We start from the raw sequence: 21,178 nt of genomic DNA on the forward strand, positions 1-21,178 counted from the left end.
CATCGAAGGAGACAGGATCGCGGCGCTTGGTGAACTGTACCAGGCTGTCAGTGAACAGCAAACAGCGCACCCTGACGGTTTCACCATCTTCGCTGGAGACTTCAATCATGCCAACCTGAAGTCTGTTTTCCCAAGGCTTCACCAGCATGTTCCTTTTCCGACACGTGGAGACAGCTTCCTGGACCTAGTCTACTCGGCGCAAAAGGGAGCTTTCAAAGCCACCCCCCTCCCCCATCTGGGGCTTTCTGACCATCTCACCGTTTTGCTTTTGCCCGCAAACAGACAATTGGTAAAGGCATCCAGGCCGGTTCGGAGGCGGGTTCGAGTGTGGCCTGAGGGTGCCTCCGATGCACTTCGTGACTGCTTCGACACCACTGACTGGGACTTGTTTAAGCAGGCAGCCACCTACAACGATTGGACGGACATAGAGGAGTATACTGACTCTGTTACCTCTTACATCACGAAGTGCATCGATGATGTGATTTGCTCGAAATCCGCCGTCACTCGCGCAAACTGGAAGCCGTGGCTGACGGGGGCTGTCCTCAGACTGTTGAGGGCCAGGGACAAGGCTTTCAGAGCGGGGGATGAGGCTGGCTTGAGGACAGCGAGGGCCGACCTGTCCCGAGGCATCAAAGAAGCGAAGAAGGCGTTCTCGTGCAAGGTCTCCACCCACTTCAAGGACAGCAAGGACGCACGTAGCCTTTGGCGGGGCATTCAGACCATCACGGACTACAAGCCCGCGCCGAGGAGCTGTGAGGGCGACGTCCGTCTGCTGAACGATCTGAACCGCTTCTTTGCTCGCTTCGACGCCCAGAACAGCACTTGCCCGCTGAAGACCACTCCCCCCCCCCACACGAGCAGCCCCTGCGCCTCTCTGCCGACGGTGTGAGGAGGGCGCTTGCCGCTATTGACACCCGTAAGGCGGCGGGCCCTGACAACATCCCGGGTCGAGCGCTGAAGGACTGCGCTGGGGAGCTGTCGGGTGTCTTCACGGACATCTTTAACGTTTCCCTGCAGCAGGCCATCGTCCCCTCGTGTTTCAAGGCTGCCACCATCGTTCCTGTGCCGAAGAAACCTGCACCGTCCTGCTTCAATGACTACCGCCCTGTGGCACTGACGCCCATCATCATGAAGTGCTTTGAGCGGCTGGTCATGGAGCACATCAAGTCCGTTCTCCCCCCCACCATTGACCCTTTCCAGTTTGCGTACCGTGCCAAGCGGTCCTCTGAGGATGCCATCTGCTCTGCCCTCCACTCGGCCCTCACCCACCTGGAGAGAAAGGACTCATATGTGAGATTGCTGTTTGTGGACTTCAGCTCTGCCTTCAACACCATTGTGCCGCAGCGACTCATCTCCAAATTCGACGAGCTGGGCCTCAGTACCTCCCTCTGCAACTGGCTACTGGACTTCCTCTGTCAGAGGCCTCAGGTGGTGCGTGTTGGCGACAAAATCTCCGCCAGCATCACGCTGAGCACGGGGGCCCCCCAGGGCTGCGTGCTCAGTCCATTGCTCTTCACCCTGCTGACGCATGACTGCTCTGCGACCTACAGCGACAACCGCATAGTGAAGTTTGCTGACGACACGACTCTGGTGGGTCTCATCACAAAGGGCGACGAGACTCGGTACAGGTCGGAAGTTGACCTTCTGACCACGTGGTGCAAGGACAACAACCTCCTGCTGAACGTCAATAAGACCAAGGAAATCATTGTTGACATCCGGAAGGGTCACACAACATACCTGCCGCTGACCATCGACGGTGCTGTGGTGGAGAGGGTGAGCTGCACCAAGTTCCTGGGGGTGCACATCAGTGAGGACCTCTCCTGGTCCGCAAACACCTCGTCACTGGCAAAGAAAGCTCAGCGACGCCTGTACTTCCTGCGGAAGCTCAGGCGTGCATGTGCTCCTCAGGCAGTCCTGTCTACATTCTACCGTGGCACCATTGGGAGCGTCCTCACCAGTTGCATCGCTGTCTGGGGTGGTAACTGCACTGAACAGAACTTGAAGGCCCTGCAGCGCATAGTGAATACGGCTAGTAAGATTATTGGTGCTTCGCTCCCCTCCCTGAAGGACATTTAGACCTCCCATCTCGCCCGCAAGGCAACCTCGATTGCCAGAGATGTGAGTCACCCGGCTCACTCTTTGTTTGACCTTCTGCCCTCTGGGAAGAGGTACAGGAGCCTGCGCTCCCGCACCACCAGACTCGCCAACAGCTTCTTTCTCCAGGCTGTTAGGGCCCTGAACTCGCTACCCCCTTCTGCGTAGCGTGCGGCACTGTTGCGCTATTTTCGGGAATGTCTGCTGTACGCGCACTTGCTCCTTTTTTTTCTGCTCCTCTTATTTATTTATTTATTTATTTATTTATGGTTGTGTTATTTATTTATTATTTATACAGCACGCTTTTGTTGTACTTGTTTACTTGTTTGTCTGTTGTGAGCCATGTATTGTCACCGTGGGATAGGGGGGAACGAAATTTCGGTTTCTTTGTGTGTCTTTGGCATGTGGAGAAATTGACAATAAAGCTGACTTTAACTTTGACTTTGACTTTGAAATCCCTAAATTCCTTGCAATTTTGCTTTGAGAAATGTTCTTAAAACTGTTCAACTATATTCTCACACAGTTGTGGACAAAGTCGTAAACCTTGCCCCATCCTTGCTTGTGAATGACTGAGCATGTTCGGGGAGGCTCCTTTTATACCCAATCATGGTACCCACCTCTTCCCAATTAGCCTGATCACATGTGGGATGTTCCAAATAGGTGTTTGATGAGCTTTTCTCAGCTTTCTCAGTATTTCTTTCCACCTTTCCCAACTTCTACTGGACGTATTGCAGCCATGAAATTCTACATTAATTATTATTTGGCAAAAAACATTTAAGTTTATCAGTTTGAACATTAAATATGTTGTCTTTGTAGTGTATTCAATTAAATATGGGTTGAGAAGGATTTTCAAATCGTTGTATTTTGTTTTTATTTACATTTTGCACAAATTCCCAATTTCAACCGAATCCGGTTTGTACATTATTCACGAGTGACTTTATTTCCTTAATCTACGTACCTAAAGCCTCAACACTGTTGCAGCCAGGTATCAAATTGAAAGTTGAAAGGTAAATCCAAACAACCCATTCTTAAGGATGGAGCAAACAGTAAATGATAACTGGGTATGAAGTCCGATATCTAGATATCTACGCATCCATTTCTCTCTATGGTAGATGAATACTGGGGCCCAATGTGGGGAGACTGAGTTTGCTTATACCGGGGACAGATCCAATGTGTCAATCTTGCCTAAAAACTGTCACACATGCTAAAACTTTACCAAGATTGACATGACATTTGTTGTTTAATGCTGAGTTCATATACAAGTCCCTCACCCACATGAATAGGCACACAAGTACCCCCCCCCCCCCCCCCCCCCCCCCCCACACACACACACACACACACAATGCCATGTATGTATCAAGTCTTTCCCCCACTCTGTAACGCATGACTTAAGTGCTGCAAAGCTGCTGAAATTTTCATTACGGGGCGCCAGGTAAGATGGCGAGGTAGTGAAGCAAGCAGGCAGGCGGCAGAGGCAGCAGCAGCAGGCCAAGGAAGACCATGGCAAAGGCAGCCAGTCAGCCAGAGGATGACGAGACGTAAGGGAGGGGATGGGAGTAACAAAAAGAGGCGGACGCCATTAAGCAAGGCTGCGTCATCTCATCAGTTACATTCGGACGGCTCATGGTGAATATTCAATGAGCCCTCATCACCTGCTGTCCTATAAAGAGTTTTGAGGTCTTTGAATTACCCAGAATGCACTACTAGCATCCATTTTAGAAGTCTACCTTCACTACAAAGTGTCATTTGTTACTGAAAGCGCTTTGTTACGGCGACTGCTGTTATGAAAGTGCTATACAAATAAAGATCTATTCTATTCTATTCTATTCTATTCTATTCTATTCTATTCTATTCTATTCTATTCTATTGTTCAGCAAACCAATAAGGACATTTGCCCTGCCTTGTACATGTGTCATTATTGGCTGAAATAGCTAAGACGAAAAAGGCGCAACATTGAAGAAAATTTGAAGAAAATGGCACTTTTTTCACCCAGGGCAAAAGGGCAGGTGATTGAGCAACTCCTATTTGTGCACAAGCCTGTCAACCCATGCTACAAAATTTCTATCCTCAATTCCGATGAAGTTGGGATATATAAAACGTACCGTATTTGCCGGTGTACAGGTCGACTCGGTGTATAAGTCGACCCCCTAAAATTCGACGGAAATTTACGATTTTATGATATATCCTTTGTAGTCGAGCTCAATTGTTGCATTATATTAAACTTCAAAATTCAATATGCGAAATTTATTGACGAAATGTGTTCAAATTCCGGGAGGCCGTGCGCATGCGGCTGTTTATAAGCACCGCGGAGGAGATCGCGGCCGGCGAGCTCGCGCACGCCGCCCGGCACCAACGGGAGGCCGGAAATAGCTCCAAGCCGAGCGGATCGGCACTTTATAAGCACCGCGGAGGAGATCGCGGCGCCTCATTCGACTTCCAGCGGGCCGCGCACTCGCGCACGCCGCCCGGTTCAAATTTTCTAAGTGCAACGCACAATGAGATGCATGAGAAACGGCCTTGGTTACCATCACATTTGAAGCGATGAATACGAAGTTAAATTTTATGACTCGGTGTATAAGTCGAGGTCGATTTTCTTCGGTCGATTTTGGATCGAAAAAGGTCGACCAATACACCGGCAAATACGGTAAATTAAAACAACAATATACCTTATTTTCCGCACCATAAGGTGCACTTAAAAGCCCTTAATTTTCTAAAAAAAAAAAGAAGGTGCGCCTTTTGTGTCTGTAATCTGTAAAGTGTGATCTGTAATCTGTAAAGTTGTTTTGTGTAGCTACTGCCACACAGATAATATTCAAGATTCAAGATTCAAGAGTTTTTTATTCGCCATGTTTGAGCGTGCCAAACAAGGAATTTGACTTTGGTAAATCACAGCCTCTGTTCAACATTTAGGTGACTAACAACAACACTCAGGACATGTGAAGAACGAAAGATATTCTCAAACACCCCCTGATCTTAAACTCCCAAGAGGGCAAGGAAAAACTCAAAACTCCAGCTAGGGGAAATGAGAAACCTTGAGAAGAGACCACAGATGGGAGGGTCCCTCTTCTAGGATGACCAGGCTGCAATGGATGCAGAGAGGACACATAGTACAAACAGTGTAGACAAAAAAGGTGTGGCAAGCGGGATGTTATTGCACAGTAATGACTCTGAGACTCTAAGAGTGGTGTGAGTTCATCAGAGCGACAGCCTGGGGGAAGAAGCTGTCTCTGTGTCTGCTGGTTTTAGTGTACAGAGCTCTATAACGGCGTCCGGAGGGGAGTAGTTCAAACAGGCTGCAACCTGGGTGCGAAGGGTTTGTTGAGATGTTACTTGCACGTTTCCTAGTCCTGGACAGGTACAAGTCTTGGATAGATGGGAGGTTGATTCCAATTATCTTTTCTGCAGTCCTTATTGTCCGTTGCAGTCTGTGCTTGTCTTGTTTGGAGGCCGATCCAAACCAGACAGTGATGGAGGTGCAGAGGACAGACTGGATGATGGCAGTGTAGAAGGTCTTCAGCAGCTCCCGTGGCAGGTTGAACTTCTTGAGCTGTCTCAGGAAGTACAGCCTCTGCTGGGCCTTCTTCCGGACAGAGTCTATGTGGCCGGTCCATTTCAGGTCCCGAGAGATTGTGGTTCCCAGGAACTTGAAGGTGTCTGATGAGAGAATAGTATTACTGCGGATAGTGAGGGGTGAAAGTGGTGAAGGGCCTCGCCTGAAGTCCACTGTCATCTCCACGGTCTTGAGCGGGTTCAGGTCCAGGTGGTTTTGGCTGCACCAGTGGACCAGCCGCTCCACCTCCTGTCTGTACGCAGTCTCATCACCGTTCTGGATCAGTCCGATGAGAGTGGTGTCGTCTGCATACTTCAGGAGCTTCACGGAAGAGTCACTTGCGGAGAAATCGTTGGTGTAGAGGGAGAAGAGCAGTGGGGAGAGGACGCATCCCTGAGGGGCTCCATATACAGGCTTAATATGTAGACCCGATGAACCAATCAGAGGACATTACATTTTACGTAGGTCGGGGCAAAAAAACAATCAGCGCACTCTACGTAAGACGTAGAGTATGTACCTCTGCCGCCTTTGATAAACAGCATTGGGATTCTATGAAATGGCATTGACAAAGAGACATGCTTACGAGGCAAAACTCAAGCTTTCTGAAAAGCTGGCCTCATTGCCGAAAAATTACGTGACGACGATGAGACAATGACAAGAGGGACCCCGTCATGTTTAATGGCAAACTTGCCCAACTGTTTAATTTGGAAACCGAAGAACTTTGATGGATTTGCGTATTCATATCGATCAACAATGTGAGTACAATACAGTACACAATTAAATCGTAGAATAAAGTACAACTGAACTCATTGTCTTGCTCCTGTGAGGTTTTTTTTTTTTTTTTTTTTTTTTTTTTACCGTAAATCATGGCATGCATGCGTCCTGTGTGTGGATTAAGTACAGAAAAGCCCCCAGAATTAAGTCTGCGCCTTATGGTGCGGAAAATACGGTGATAATTTGCCAACTATATTTAAATGAATAAACAAGAAAGAAAATATTTAATGTTCAAACTGATAAACATGTGGGGTTGATTTTGCAATTCACTAATTTTGAATTTAATGCCTGCCATTTTTACCATGTTACATCACCTTTCCTTTTAACAACACTCAAGAAGCATTTGCAAAGTGAGGACACTATTAGTTGAAGCTTTGCAAGTGTAATTCTTTCCGTTTCTTGTTTAAGTGCAGCTTTGGTTGGCTCAACAGTCTGGGGTTCTAGGATGGGTACTAAGCCCTGGTACTAAACTGGCCCAGAGGCTGAATTTGAAAATAAAAATGCAATACGGATAAGCTCCACCCTTAATAGTTTTAAATGTAAAGATGTTTGACCCTCCAGCTTTAAATGTTTTTACTGAGCTCAGATGCATAAGGACGGAGAGAAAGTCACACATCAGCCATTTAATCCACTCATAAACTGACATGCTAAAGCTTCTATGTCCTCATGGTGCCAGCCATTCAGCACTGCACATCATGTTTGACCTGATACGACGTCAAAGAAACGCCACTAAAGGAGACCTGATCTAAGCTCATTGGAAAGATGGAGACAGACACAAGTAATGAAGCACAAAGAAGGAGCGGCTGGCTTTGCCTGCTTATCACCTTCTGCCCACTGACGCAAAATGCTATGTTACTAAATATGTGGAAAAAGATGCGCATATAGAATATTTGCTATGTTTTAAGCCTCGTAGTTATCTAAAAGTGCCATCAAAATCAGAGGCTATTGTTGCAGGAAAAGGAAATGACCATGACTAAACTGATTTTTTCTTTCTCCTACACAAACTCCTCACGAGGACACATTTGTAAGGTGATACAGTATGGATGTCGAAACGTTTTATTTTATTTTGCTTATTTGTTTGTTGGTTTATTAATTTGGTTGGGACCATGCATAAACGCCATTATTCAGAAAGTAAATATTCTTTGCGCAGGAGCGTTTCCGTTTCTATGATCCCTCAGGTGTCTTAAAATACATTTGAATGTCATGGAAAATTAAATTTCTGTATTAGTTTAATTAAAAAAATGTGTTTTCATTTTTAGAAATTTTGTGAATATAGCATTCTGTGGGCCTTCTGATTTGCTAGCAACTAGTCCAGGTAAGATCAAAAGAACTGACCTATTTAAAAGTTAAATGAAATTGTAGTCATTTATCATTATTTTTGTCTATTATCCTCATTTCGTAGGCATTTTGTTGGCTGCCCAGCTTCCAATAGTGTGTGCTAGATTTTTATTGTCAGATTTCAGCTTTCATGTACAGTGGAGCCTCGGTTTTCGACCACAATCCGTTCCAGAAGGCTGTTTGAGAAGAGAATCATTCGAATTTCGAATCATGTTTCCCCATTACAAATAATGGGAAAAAAATGTAATCCGTTCCAAGCAAAAAAAAAAAAGAAGCTTTTTTAAAGCATTTTTTCATTGTTTTACACCATAAACTGCATAAATAAGTGAGTAGGTAATGTATAAATAAATAATAAACTGAATTAATAGAGTAGGCTAGGCTGGGGAGTGTATTGCCGTATCTGTAGCAACTCGCTTGTGTGTTTCATTCTAGTAAAAGATATCTTTTTAAATTGTGAGGGGAAAAAAAGCGCATTAAAACTTTTTATTTTTACCAATGAAAGACAACATTTAGAAGATCGTGTAAAAAAACAGCAAAAACGTTTTCTTAATTTCAAATCATTTCGTTGTTTGGTAAGCACAGTCGCCCCTCTCGCAACATCACTTCCTTTAAGAGCGTCTTTGTTTTTCAGGATCGAGCTTATTGTCGATTTTGCCATGCAAAACTCCAGCGTCAACTCTGACACACGCACTCATATTTTGCGATTAATTCTTTTTTAAATTCAACCGTTTTGCGCACTACTTTCCTTTTTTCGCCATGATCAGCTTTACTGCTCCCACTCGCTTCCTTTGGAGGCATGATTAGAGTTGATGCAATCCTCAGAGTAACGAGCATGTAATAACGAACGGAGTCAGTTGGCATGCGGGTCCTCTCGGCTCATTTCGCGAGGTTCGACAACCAAAATTTCGTCCCACATCCGAAGCAAAAAATCTCGACTTTTTTGTTCGAATACCGATTTGTTCGAAAACTGGGACGTTCGAAAACCGAGGCTCCACTGTACTGCCATGTCAGTGGAATCTGCCCCCAAGCCTTCATTGCCATAAGTGCTGGCTAATCACGCATGCACTCTACGACACTTCAGCACTCTTGGCCTTCGTGAAGGCATAAAGTAAAACCGTAATTTTCCATCCTCTGATTGGTTGCAATTCCTACGCAACAGGTTACAGAGGAGTCTGTTTTATTTTTTTCAACCAGGAAAATTAGGTATTCTCCACTGCTTAGGCAGACAGCTAGCATCCAGGAAGAGACAAATAAATATATTGTTGTATGTTTGTTTTCATTTTTTAAATCTATGAAGGATCAGCATTTCTGGTGAGTAGGTACCATACCATAAGTCACAGTTTTTTTCATAGTTTGAAACCGGGGGTGTGACTCAAGAGCGACTTATGTGTGAAATTATTAACACATCATATCATTTCCCATGTTATTTTCACATTCAAAAGCGCCCTCATGCGGTTCAGCATGAGGGCGCTCTAGACCTGTAGAATAATTGGAATTGCAACTGACGAGTCTAACGTAAGCCACATAGAAGAGGAAGCGCTGCATCTTCTACCTCCAGAGTTAGCGGAGTTGATTAAAAGGGACACTGAGGATGAAGATTTCATTGGATTTAGTGATTTGGAGTGACACGGATGGTTTGGTAAACGTGTTAGCATGTTATTTATGCTATAGTTGTCACGTCTCGTCCCCAACTGCTCCACTATGTGTCTGTTGTCTTGGTTTCTGTCTGTGTGCTCGCCCCTCCCCTCCTGTGTGCCCATGATCAGTGTGATTGTTCCCACCTGCCTCTCGTTACCTGTCGTGTATAAAAGTCCTGTCTGCCCCTCTCTCCCTGTCGGATCATTGGTATTGGTATTGGTTTTGGTTTTGGTTGCTGTCGTTCGGTGTTGTCGTCCTGTCTTGGTGCCGTCATGTCCTGCTGTCTTCTTGTTCCACGTCCCGGTCAGTCAGTCAAGTTATTGTTTAAGTCATGTCAGTTTACCGAGTCTGTATTTTGAGTTGCTTCAATAAACCCTGGTCCAAGCTGCACTTGGTCGTCCTTCTCCATGCTCCACAAGCGATCCTGACAGAATGATCCGACCATCACAACGACCAGCGCTTGGACCCCCCTCCACCACCAGCTCCCGCTGCGACGCCCGATCGTCGTCCGAGCTTGTTCCAGCGCCATGGGCTTGCAGCTGCCATCGGATCTTGCTCCAGCGACGCCGGACTCACGGCCGCCATCGGAGTTCCTCCCGGCACCATCGCCTCTGCGACCGTCGTCGGACTTCGCTGCCGCGACGCCGGACCCACGGCCGCCGTTGGAGTGCCTCCCGGCGTCATCAGACTCACGGCCGCCATCGGGCTCCACCCCAGCGTCGCAGGACCCGCGAACGTCGCCAGACATCCAAGCCAGCTGCGTCGGACCCGCGATCGTCCCTGGCTCCACTCCCACTGCTGCGGCGCGTGATGGCTCTTGCCGCCGCGCAGAGCCCCGCCTTCCGAATGTCGCCGATCACTGTACGGACTTTGTGAGTGGCCGCCGATCGCGGTACAGACTTCCCAAGTCGCTGCCCCAGTGCGGTTGTGTTTCCGCGGAGTGCGGTTCTGTTTCCCCAAGTCGCAGCCCGTGTGCGGTTGTGTTTTCCCGAGTTTCCGCGGAGTGCGGTTCTGTTTCCCCAAGTCGCCGCCCGTGTGCGGTTGTGTTCCCCAAGTCGCTGCCCGAGCGCGGTTCTGTTCCCCAAGTCACCGCCCGAGTGCGGCTCTGTCCCCTAGGTCACCGCCCGAGTGCGGCTCTGTCCCCTAGGTCACTGCCCGAGTGCGGCTCTGTCCCCTAGGTCACCGCCCGAGTGCGGCTCTGTCCCCTAGGTCACCGCCCGAGTGCGGCTCTGTCCCCTAGGTCACCGCCCGAGTGCGGCTCTGTCCCCGCAGTCGCCGCCCGAGTGCGGCTCTGTCCCCGCAGTCGCCGCCAGAGTGCGGATCTGTCCCCGCAGTCGCCGCCAGAGTGCGGATCTGTCCCCGCAGTCGCCGCCAGAGTGCGGATCTGTCCCCGCAGTCGCCGCCAGAGTGCGGATCTGTCCCCGCAGTCGCCGCCAGAGTGCGGATCTGTCCCCGCAGTCGCCGCCAGAGTGCGGATCTGTCCCCGCAGTCGCCGCCAGAGTGCGGATCTGTCCCCGCAGTCGCCGCCAGAGTGCGGATCTGTCCCCGCAGTCGCCGCCCGAGTGCGGTGCGGTTCGGTTCCCCAAGTCGCCGCCCGAGTGCGGTGCGGTTCGGTTCCCCAAGTCGCCGCGCGAGTGCGGTTCGGTTCCCCAAGTCGCCGCCCGAGTGCGGTTCGGTTCCCCAAGTCGCCGCCCGAGTGCGGTGCGGTTCGGTTCCCCAAGTCGCCGCCCGAGTGCGGTTCGGTTCCCCAAGTCGCCGCCCGAGTGCGGTTCGGTTCCCCAAGTCGCCGCCCGAGTGCGGTTCGGTTCCCCAAGTCGCCGCCCGAGTGCGGTTCGGTTCCCCAAGTCGCCGCCCGAGTGCGGTTCGGTTCCCCAAGTCGCCGCCCGAGTGCGGTGCGGTTCGGTTCCCCAAGTCGCCGCCCGAGTGCGGTGCGGTTCGGTTCCCCAAGTCGCCGCCCGAGTGCGGTGCGGTTCGGTTCCCCAAGTCGCCGCCCGAGTGCGGTGCGGTTCGGTTCCCCAAGTCGCCGCCCGAGTGCGGTTCGGTTCCTTAAGTCGCCGCCCGAGTGCGGTTCGGTTCCCCTAGTTTTTTTTTTTTTTTTTTGGGGACGTCGGGAGACGTCCCTTGTGGGGGGGGTTCTGTCACGTCTCGTCCCCAACTGCTCCACTATGTGTCTGTTGTCTTGGTTTCTGTCTGTGTGCTCGCCCCTCCCCTCCTGTGTGCCCATGATCAGTGTGATTGTTCCCACCTGCCTCTCGTTACCTGTCGTGTATAAAAGTCCTGTCTGCCCCTCTCTCCCTGTCGGATCATTGGTATTGGTATTGGTATTGGTTTTGGTTTTGGTTGCTGTCGTTCGGTGTTGTCGTCCTGTCTTGGTGCCGTCATGTCCTGCTGTCTTCTTGTTCCACGTCCCGGTCAATCAGTCAAGTTATTGTTTAAGTCATGTCAGTTTACCGAGTCTGTATTTTGAGTTGCTTCAATAAACCCTGGTCCAAGCTGCACTTGGCCGTCCTTCTCCATGCTCCACAAGCGATCCTGACAATAGTTATCTGAATAACTCTTGATATGTTATATCAGGCACGTTCTCAGTTCATTGTTTATGTATCATGTAACGTTTGCATACCGTACATTTATTCAGCCTGTTGTTGCCTTTATTCTATTTTTATTTTAAATTGCCTTTCAAGATGACATGTCTGTGCATCAGTACAAAAACGTCGATGTCTTGAATTTGAAAAAAGTAATTGTATTTTTCACTAAAGAGGGGTTCGGTGAATGCGCATATGAAACTGGTGGGGTTCGGTACCTCCAACAAGGTTAAGAACCACAGCCCTAGATGCAAAGCAATTCACCAAAAACTCCAATCTTGCCCCAGCAAACAAAATTACATTTTACACTGTCCTCCTTATATATGCCTATTCTCTATTTTATACAATTCCACTCTATGTTTCACACCCCTATTCAACAAGTGAGCAGCGCTCTCATTTTCGTTGTCTATACAATGACAATAAAGGTATTCTATTCTATTCTATTCAGGTCGTTCTCCTTGCTAGTTAGCTTGAAGCAAACCGGAGATGTGTAATTCCCTTTGATAGTCCTAACTGTAAGACAGGCTAGCAGTAAAGTAACTGAAGAAAAAGGTGTTTATACGTTGTCTCACAAGGCTGGGATTTTAGTGGGAAGCAGGTTTTCACCTCAACTGACATTTTCTCTACAAGCTGGTCTGCAATTGTCAGAGGACTAACAGAGGACTAACAACAAAACAGTAGTTTATAAAAAAATATAGGTCCTTTATTAAAGGGGACATCAACCTGAAAATGTTATTTGTAATAATTTTTATTTGTAATAATGTTTTCTGTGCAGGCCCATCAATTTTCTGAAGCTGAGTGATGGGTGGCGGAGGTCCATTCTCATAACATTCAAAACCAAAAGAAGATGTGTTTCTTTCTGATGTCACAGCCACTCTTCGCTGATTGGTTAATTTCGCTGTCTGTTTGCTCAGGTTTGCCTCGCCTTAGAAATTGGCTTGATGAGTATACTCACCAGACTCATTTGCAGGTACAGCATTTCCATGCTAGGTGTGATGTAGGGCGTGTTGAAAGTAAATCAAGAGCCGAATAGTGCATGCCAGTTGGCCTCAACTGTTTCACTTCAAGATGGACTAAGCAACAATCATTTAGACTCAATGGACCATCAATTGTAACTATCCTTTTCATCTGAATGTAGCATAAATATTCAGAGATAACTCAGCGAACCCCGAAACACTCCTTATGGATCCCAATACAAGTAGAGCCTTGCAACTGTTAACTTCTCACAGTTCTTTTATCTTTAAATGCTCGCTATGCTATAGTGACTACCAAAAGACTGCCATTTCTCAGTTGAACTATTTAATGGATGCCAGAAAGATCGATACACAGCTGTGGAGCCTTTTCTGCAAGATTGCGGAAGATCTTACCTATTTAATAATAGGTGCCAAAGAGGCCTAGTCCAACACTACTAGAAAAAAGGTTGGGCAAAGTAGGGCCCACTTCTATTTTAAATCTGGCCCACCAAATGTTTCCATTATCAAGAGTCCTGTTATATAATATATTATATATTATATAATTGTATATATTATATAATTCATTTAGCCATTTTTACCTCAAATTGGTTAAGTTTCCAAACTATTTCAACATTCATTCATTCATTATCCGAACCGCTTATCCTCACAAGGGTCTATTACAGCAGTCTTTGGGCGATCGGCGGGGTACACCCTGAACTTGTCGCCAGTCAATCACAGTGCACACATAAACAGACAACCCCTCACAATCACACCTACGGACAATTTGGAATGATCAATCAGCCAACCATGCATGTTTTTGGAATATGGGAGGAAACCGGAGTACCCAGAAGAAACCCCGCAGGCCTGGGAGAACATACAAACTCCACACAAGAAGGCCAGAGTCATAAATGAACCCTACACCTCTGATCTGTAAGATGGACGTGCTAACCAGTGCACAGTGGAAATAATTTATTGTAAAAAATACAATTTAATAAATATTAGTCAAATAAATGGTGTCAAATGGTTTGGTAATGCCGGAGCTGGGCTCTCGGGGATAAGCTCCCGGTGACCTATAAAATGGCTCCATAAGGCTTGTGTAACTTGATCACCTCTGCCAGACAAGCTCCTCAGCTCTGCCTCCTCGTGGCGACACTGGTTCCGCTAAATGAGCTAGGTGCGAAAGCGAACGATTGGCGCTCAAACCAATAACCAGCCTACGGAATGTCTACACTGCATTACGACACTGGGTGGAGGAGCTGCATGAGCAGCCAACAGCCAGAGGGCGGAGGAGCTGCATGAGCAGCCAACAGCCAGAGGGCGGAGGAGGTCCCAGACCCAACGGCCAAGTGTAGAGGAGTAAACCTCACAAATCAGGTGTGGGGCCCCGAAGGCGGACCAGTGTAGAACGCTCACTGACTCCGGCAGCTCCTGCAGCCAAGTTTTGCCAAATGTATTGCTTGCATTCCTCTGGACCACACCAACAAAGCCGAGAGGGGGATCTGGACAACTGGGCAACCCAAGGTCTCCATACACTGTGCCCAGGCCTGTGCCTTGGATAGGTCACTCATTGTCGCTGTCTTAGTGTCAGAAACAATTCGTGAGACAGCAGTTACGAGTTCTAAGCCTGAGCCAATTGGCGTCAGCTCAGGCGCTACGGGTTGTCTCCAACGGTGGGAGGGATCATCGCATCCCACTGGTCAGCTACTGCCCGCCTAAGCTGGGCAGCCCCTGGCCAATTAGGTGCTGACCCGCCACAGTCCGTCTGCTTCAATGGGTGCTTGGAGCTTGGATAAAATCCCAACGGCGGACTGTAATCCATGCACCAAGCAATAATAAAAATAAATCAAAGCCGCCAGCGCTTAGACTGGCAACATGGAATGTTAGAACTTTATGTCCAGGGATCACCAATGACCCGAAACAGATAAACAATGCTAGAAAGACAGCTGTCATCAACCGCGAGCTGACACGTCTGAACATCGACGTTGCTGCACTGCAAGAAACCAGGCTATTATCCAACGGCAGCATCAGAGCGAAAGACTACACACTCTTCTGGCAAGGAAAGGCCCCAGGGGAACATCGTATGCATGGTGTAGGTTTCGCAGTGAGGAACTCCCTCCTGCCTGCTTGCACGCCACCAACAGTGGGCACCGCCCGCATCCTCATCATGCGCATTGAAACCACGTCTGGCCTTGTAAACATCGTGAGCACCTACGCCCCAACACTCACCTCATCAGAAGAGGAAAAAGACAAATTCTACGACGAGCTTGAGACTTTCATCAGGGAAATACCTGCATCTGAGCACCTGGTCCTGCTGGGAGACTTCAATGCTCGTGTTGGCTCGGACAATTCCTCTTGGCCCTGCTGTATTGGCCAGTTTGGAGTTGGCAAGGTGAACGAAAATAGCCAAAGATTGTTGGAACTATGCTCCTTTCATGATCTCTGCATCACAAATACGTTCTTCTTTACAAAGCCCAGCCACAGAGTGTCATGGCGGCACCCTAGATCTCGTCACTGGCATCAACTGGATCCCATTATCACTCGACGATCCTTCCTCAACTGCGTCAACATCACTCGCAGCTATCACAGCGCAGACTGTGATACAGACCATGCTTTGGTCGCCAGTAAAGTATGCCTCCAACCCAAACGAGCTCATAGATTAAAGCCAAAGGGCCAGCCTTGCATAAACACAACCAAGACCCAGGACCCTCAGTTAATTAAAAGCTTTGCTGTTAGCATCAAAGAAGCCCTTAACAAATGCTCAACTGGCAGTGCAGAAGAAAAATGGAATCACATGCGAAGTGCAATATACACAACTGCTCTCGACTCCTTTGGAATAAGAACGAAGATGAACCCAGATTGGTTTGAAGCGGGAATCATGAATCTTGAACCGGCCATCTCACGTAAACGATCAGCCCTCCTCAACGACAAAGCCAATCCCAGTGACAAAACACTTGCAGCTCTGAGGAAAGCCAGAGCTGACACCCAGAAGATTGCCAGGCAGTGCGCAAATAAATACTGGCAGAGTATATGCCAGAATATCCAAACTTCCACTGATTGTGGCAATATCCGGGCAATGTATGATGGGATGAAAATAGCATTCGGCCCCACTGTCACCAAAACTGCCCCTCTGAAGTCAAGCACTGGTTCAATCATTACAGATCGAACCAAACAAATGGAGAGATGGGCTGAGCATTACCAAGAGCTTTTAACGAGGGAAACTGAAGTCACAGTAAATGCTGTGGAAGGCATAACACCACTACCTGTTATGGAAGAGCTTGATGAACCACCCACTATTCAGGAGCTGTATAAGGCTGTCGATTCCCTATCCAGCGGTAAAGTCCCAGGAAATGACGGCATCCCCCCAGAGGTCATCAAAGTAGCCAAACAAACCAGTCTCCTTGTGCATCTCCACAAGCTACTCTTACAGTGCTGGGATGAAGGAAACGTGCCTCAAGACATGCGAGATGCCAAGATCATCACACTATACAAGAACAAAGGCGATAGAAGTGATTGCAACAACTATCGCGGAATATCCCTACTCTCTGTCGTGGGAAAGACATTTGCCCGAGTTATACTAAACAGACTCTATCCACTGGCTGAACGGATTTATCCAGAATCCCAGTGTGGCTTTAGAACAGGGAGATCCACCATCGACATGATCTTCTCATTAAGGCAACTGCAAGAGAAGTGCCGTGAGCAACAGCGACCACTGTACATCGCCTTCATAGACCTAACGAAAGCCTTTGATTTGGTCAGTAGAACGGGTCTGTTCACACTCCTGCACAGAATTGGCTGTCCTCCTAAATTGCTGAGACTGATTGTCTCTTTTTACAAGGATATGAAAGGTACTGTACAGTGCGATGGATTAAAATCTGAACCCTTCCCAATTACAAGTGGGGTAAAGCAAGGCTGCGTCCTTGCTCCAACTTTCTTTGGCATCTTTTTTTCATTATTGCTACGATATGCCTTCGAGACATCCGAAGAAGGGGTGTACCTGCACACCCGAAGTGATGGCAGCCTATTTAACCTTACCCGCCTTTGAGCAAAAACACGCGTGCGCAAAGTTCTCATTCGTGAAATGCTGTTCGCGGATGATGCGGCACTGACATCACATACCGAAGCCGGCCTCCAAGACCTTATAAATGCCTTCGCCCATGCTTGTAGAGAGTTCGGTCTGACAATCAGCATAAAGAAGACGAACATCTTAGCCCAAGGTGTCAGCTCTACCCCTCACATCTCAATTGACGACTGTTGCCTCGATGTGGTCAAAGATTTCACCTACCTTGGCTCCAACATCTCTAACAGTCTCAGCCTCGTCAAAGAGATCGATGTCAGAATCGGCAAGGCCTCATCGGTGCTAGCTCGCCTAGCAAAGAGTGTGTGGGAAAATAGCTCGCTCACCATCAAAACCAAGATCTCAGTGTATCAGGCCTGCGTGCTGAATACACTTCTATGTGGGTGCGAGAACTGGACGCTGTATAGTCATCAGGCACGCAAGTTGAACAGTTTTCACCAGCGCTGTCTAAGGAGAATCCTCAACATCTCATGGCAGGATCACGTTTCCAACAAAGAGGTCTTGACCAGAGCAGGAATTTCCAGCATGTTTGCCATCCTTACAAACAGACGTCTGCGGTGGATTGTCCATGTATCCCGTATGCAAGATGATAGACTTCCCAAAGACATTTTGTATGCTGAGCTCGCCTCTGGCTCTAGACCACTCGGAAGACCACTTCTCCGCTTCAAAGATGTTTGTAAACGGAGCTTGAAGGAGGGCAACATCGCACCAGCACAATTTGAGACGCCGGAGATCGCTCAGGGTGGAAAGGCGTTACCAAATCAGTCATCAAGAAAACGGCAGAGAACAGAGAGAAGAAAATGGAAGAGAAAAGGGCTCAAAGACACAGAAGAGATGCTCAGCTACCCCGAAACTCTACTGCCTTTAGCTGTGACATCTGCAACAGGGCATGCGGCTCCAGAATTGGACTCTTCAGTCACAGAAGGAACTGCAGGTCCAGCAACCAATGACCACCAAGGCACATAATCCATAGTCTCTCGAGACTGACGGAAGCCAACAAGTCAAATAAACAGTTAATATAAACATTTACCTAGACTTATTTTGTCACATGGTGAGTGAATCATACATGAATCATAATTTTGTCGTGATCTTGTTTTGTTTAGCTTCGCTTTGATTATATTAGTTTTACTTCATGTTTGATAGTGTTTTCCCTGTGTTCCCTTTATAATGTCAATTCTACTTTTTGGATTTTCATTATGAACTGTTCTTGTTAGCTTTGTGCCTTGTGTCCGCCAATCAACTCCATTCAGCCACGTGTCTTGTCCTGCTGTTCCTAGTTGTGTCATTGATTAGCTTGAACTTACTTTCCAGTCTGCGTATCGGTGTTGCTGCTAGTGTCATGTATTCCAATTTTTTTCATGTTTCCTAGCGTGGTGAGTGTTTTGTTTTCTGGAGATTTTCTTTCTTTGATACTTGAATCCTGATCATTTAGGGATTTGTTATATTCATTACTTTTTTTCAACCTATTTTCCAGGGTCCGTATTCTTGACAGATGGTGTCAGGGATGCATATAGACAGATTTGTGTGGTGGAGTTGAGGCGAAAAAATGACCTAAATGTAGCAGAGCAAGGCAGGATGAATTCCCCAAAATTATTTCTTTAGAAAAAAATAATGAAATTAATCAAGAATCAAAGGACCAAAGATGCACAGAAAACAAAATTTTCACCATGACAGGAAACGTGACCAAACCAGGGATGCATGACACCAGCAACAACGACAACAAATAAACGAAGACCAAATTAAAACATTGAACTAAATATAATCAAACTAACAATGAAGCGCAGCTGAACAAATCACAGGGGGATAAAAGAATGCTGATTGGTTGACACAAGGAATAGGGCTGATGAAAACACGAATACACATTTGCCTCAAACTTTATTTGTTTTAGTATCTCATCGACAAATAACCTAGGCCATTCTGTTTTCAATCATCTGTTTTCCTTTAAAAGCTGAGATGATCATGGTTCAACTCACTTTCTGAGAATTCAGGTAGTACGGGTCCAGATCCTCCAGTGGTACCGCTACCATTCCCTTAGGGATGTCCCCATAGATGTAGGGCAGGCTCTTGCCAGCCTCCAGGTCACTGTTGGGCTTGGGCTTGTTCTCATCATCGTCGTCACGGTAACTGCTGTCCTGCTTTGGCGGCTTCCTGTTCTTCTCCTCGTTGATGCGCTGCTCGAGGGCCGCCAATGATTCTGCATTAAATCTCTTGAAGCTGTCAGGTCCTGGCGGTGCGAGAAGGGGTGCAGCCATGTTTTCATCCTGCAACTATGTGGTCTTTAGGTTTTGACCATCCAATGTAGGAGATCTGTGGGACGATGAGGCAAAGGGAAAATATGATTGATTGATTGATTGATTGATTGATTGATTGATTGATTGATTGATTGATTGATTGATTGATTTACATCCATATACAACACATTACAAGATAAAAATAAAACTGCGGAAAAAAGAAAAAAATCAGTAGATAAAGTTCAACGCAGTTTACATGTTCAAAGAGAGTGGGGAAAAAAACTACAAAAACGTATTTGGTCCCTCCCCCTTGTTTTTTATATATTTTACATATAAAAAAATACACTGGCATGTTATTTATACACCTAAATCTCGATTTCATGTGAACCTTGGGGTCCAGAATGTGGGCGTTGCGTTAACCTCGAAAGCGAGTTGTACAGAAAGTCCTCTTTTTTTTAGAAAGGCATGTTTTTAGGCAGGTTTTTAGTGGCCTTGTGGTATAAGTGTCCGCCCTGAGACTGGGAGGTTGTGGGTTCGATCCCCGGCCGAGTCATACCAAAAAGACTATTGAAAAAAATTGATGCCTCCCTACTTGACACTCAGCATTAAGGGTTGGATTGGGGATGCTGTGAGGAGCTGCGCCCCACAGTCATTACTAATGCGCAATGTATAGGTTCTTCTATTGAAGCTCGTCCGAGGACGACCACTCTGAAGTGGACCTTAGGTACGTTAATTTGGGTCAGGCATGTTGTTGGGCAGCCAAAAAGGTCAGTTTGCTGTCCGTCTTCACACACATTGAAGTCTGTTGACATTTTATTAAAAGAGACGCAATACGCACATGACAATATCAGGCTGATTGAGTAAATAATTTTGATACTATGTGAATTAGATAGAAGAGAGAATAAAGCAGCCACTTATTCTACGACTGTGTCCGACCACGCTCTTTTGAATTGTGAGTGACTTGTGTAGATGAGGTGCTTCCGCAAACTTCCCCCCTTCCGAATCAAAAACAATCCTATCTATCCCTAACACTGTAACAAGCCATCCATCCATCCATCCATCCATCCATCCATCCATCCATCCATCTTCTTCCGCTTATCCGGGGTCGGGTCGCGGGGGCAACAGCTTTAAGAGGGACTCCCAGACTTCCCTCTCCCAAGCCATTTCCTCCAGCTCATCGCGGGGGATCCCAAGGCATTCCCAGGCCAGCTGAGAGACGTCCCTCCAGCGCGTTTTGGGTCGTCCTACCGGTGGGACATGCCGGGCAGGGAGGCGTACAGGAGGCATCCTTATGAGATGCCCGAGCCACCTCATCTGGCTGCTCTCAACGTGAAGGAGTAGTGACTCTACTCCAAGTCTCTCCCGGATGACCGAGCTTCTCACCCTATCTCTAAGGGAGAGCCCAGACATCCTGCGGAGGAAACTCATTTCGGCCGCTTGTATCCGGGATCTGGTTCTTTCGGTCACGACCCATAGCTCGTGACCATAGGTGAGGGTAGGAGCGTAAATCGACCGGTACATTGAGAGCTTTGCCTTTTGGCTCAGCTCTCTCTTTACCACGACGGACCAGTACAGAGTCCGCATTACTGCAAACGTTGCACCAATCCGCCTGTCGATCTCGCGCTCCATCCTCCCCTCACTCATGAACAAGACCCCAAGATACTTGAACTCCTCCACTTGGGGCAGGATCTCATCCGCGATCCGGAGAGGGCATTCCACCCTTTTGCGACCGAGGGCCATGGACTTGGACTTGTAGGTGCTAACCCTCATCCCGACCGCTTCACACTCCAGTGAGAGCTGGAGATCACGGCCTGAAGAAGCCAACAGCACCACATCGTCTGCAAAAAGCAGAGACGTGATGTTGAAGTCCCCAAACCGGACCCCCTCAACACCTCGGTTGCGCCTAGAAATTCTGTCCATAAACTTATTGAACAGAATCGGTG

General features: G+C 47.6%; 1 protein-coding gene across 8 annotated transcripts in view; it reads right to left on the reverse strand.

Annotated features, from left to right (window-relative positions):
* LOC125988673 (sodium channel protein type 8 subunit alpha) overlaps positions 1 to 21,178 on the reverse strand; it is a 155,500-nt gene that overhangs the window by 124,097 nt on the left and 10,225 nt on the right. For all 8 annotated transcript variants that reach the window (XM_049754150.1, XM_049754147.1, XM_049754144.1 and 5 more), the window contains exon 2: positions 18,978 to 19,311. In XM_049754150.1, coding sequence (XP_049610107.1) covers positions 18,978 to 19,256 — 279 coding nt within the window. In that variant the 5' untranslated portion in view covers positions 19,257 to 19,311. The remainder of the gene's footprint in view (positions 1 to 18,977; positions 19,312 to 21,178) is intronic.

This window comes from Syngnathus scovelli, chromosome 2 (assembly GCF_024217435.2).
Source record: "Syngnathus scovelli strain Florida chromosome 2, RoL_Ssco_1.2, whole genome shotgun sequence".
In the NCBI taxonomy this organism is placed as follows: domain Eukaryota; kingdom Metazoa; phylum Chordata; class Actinopteri; order Syngnathiformes; family Syngnathidae; genus Syngnathus; species Syngnathus scovelli.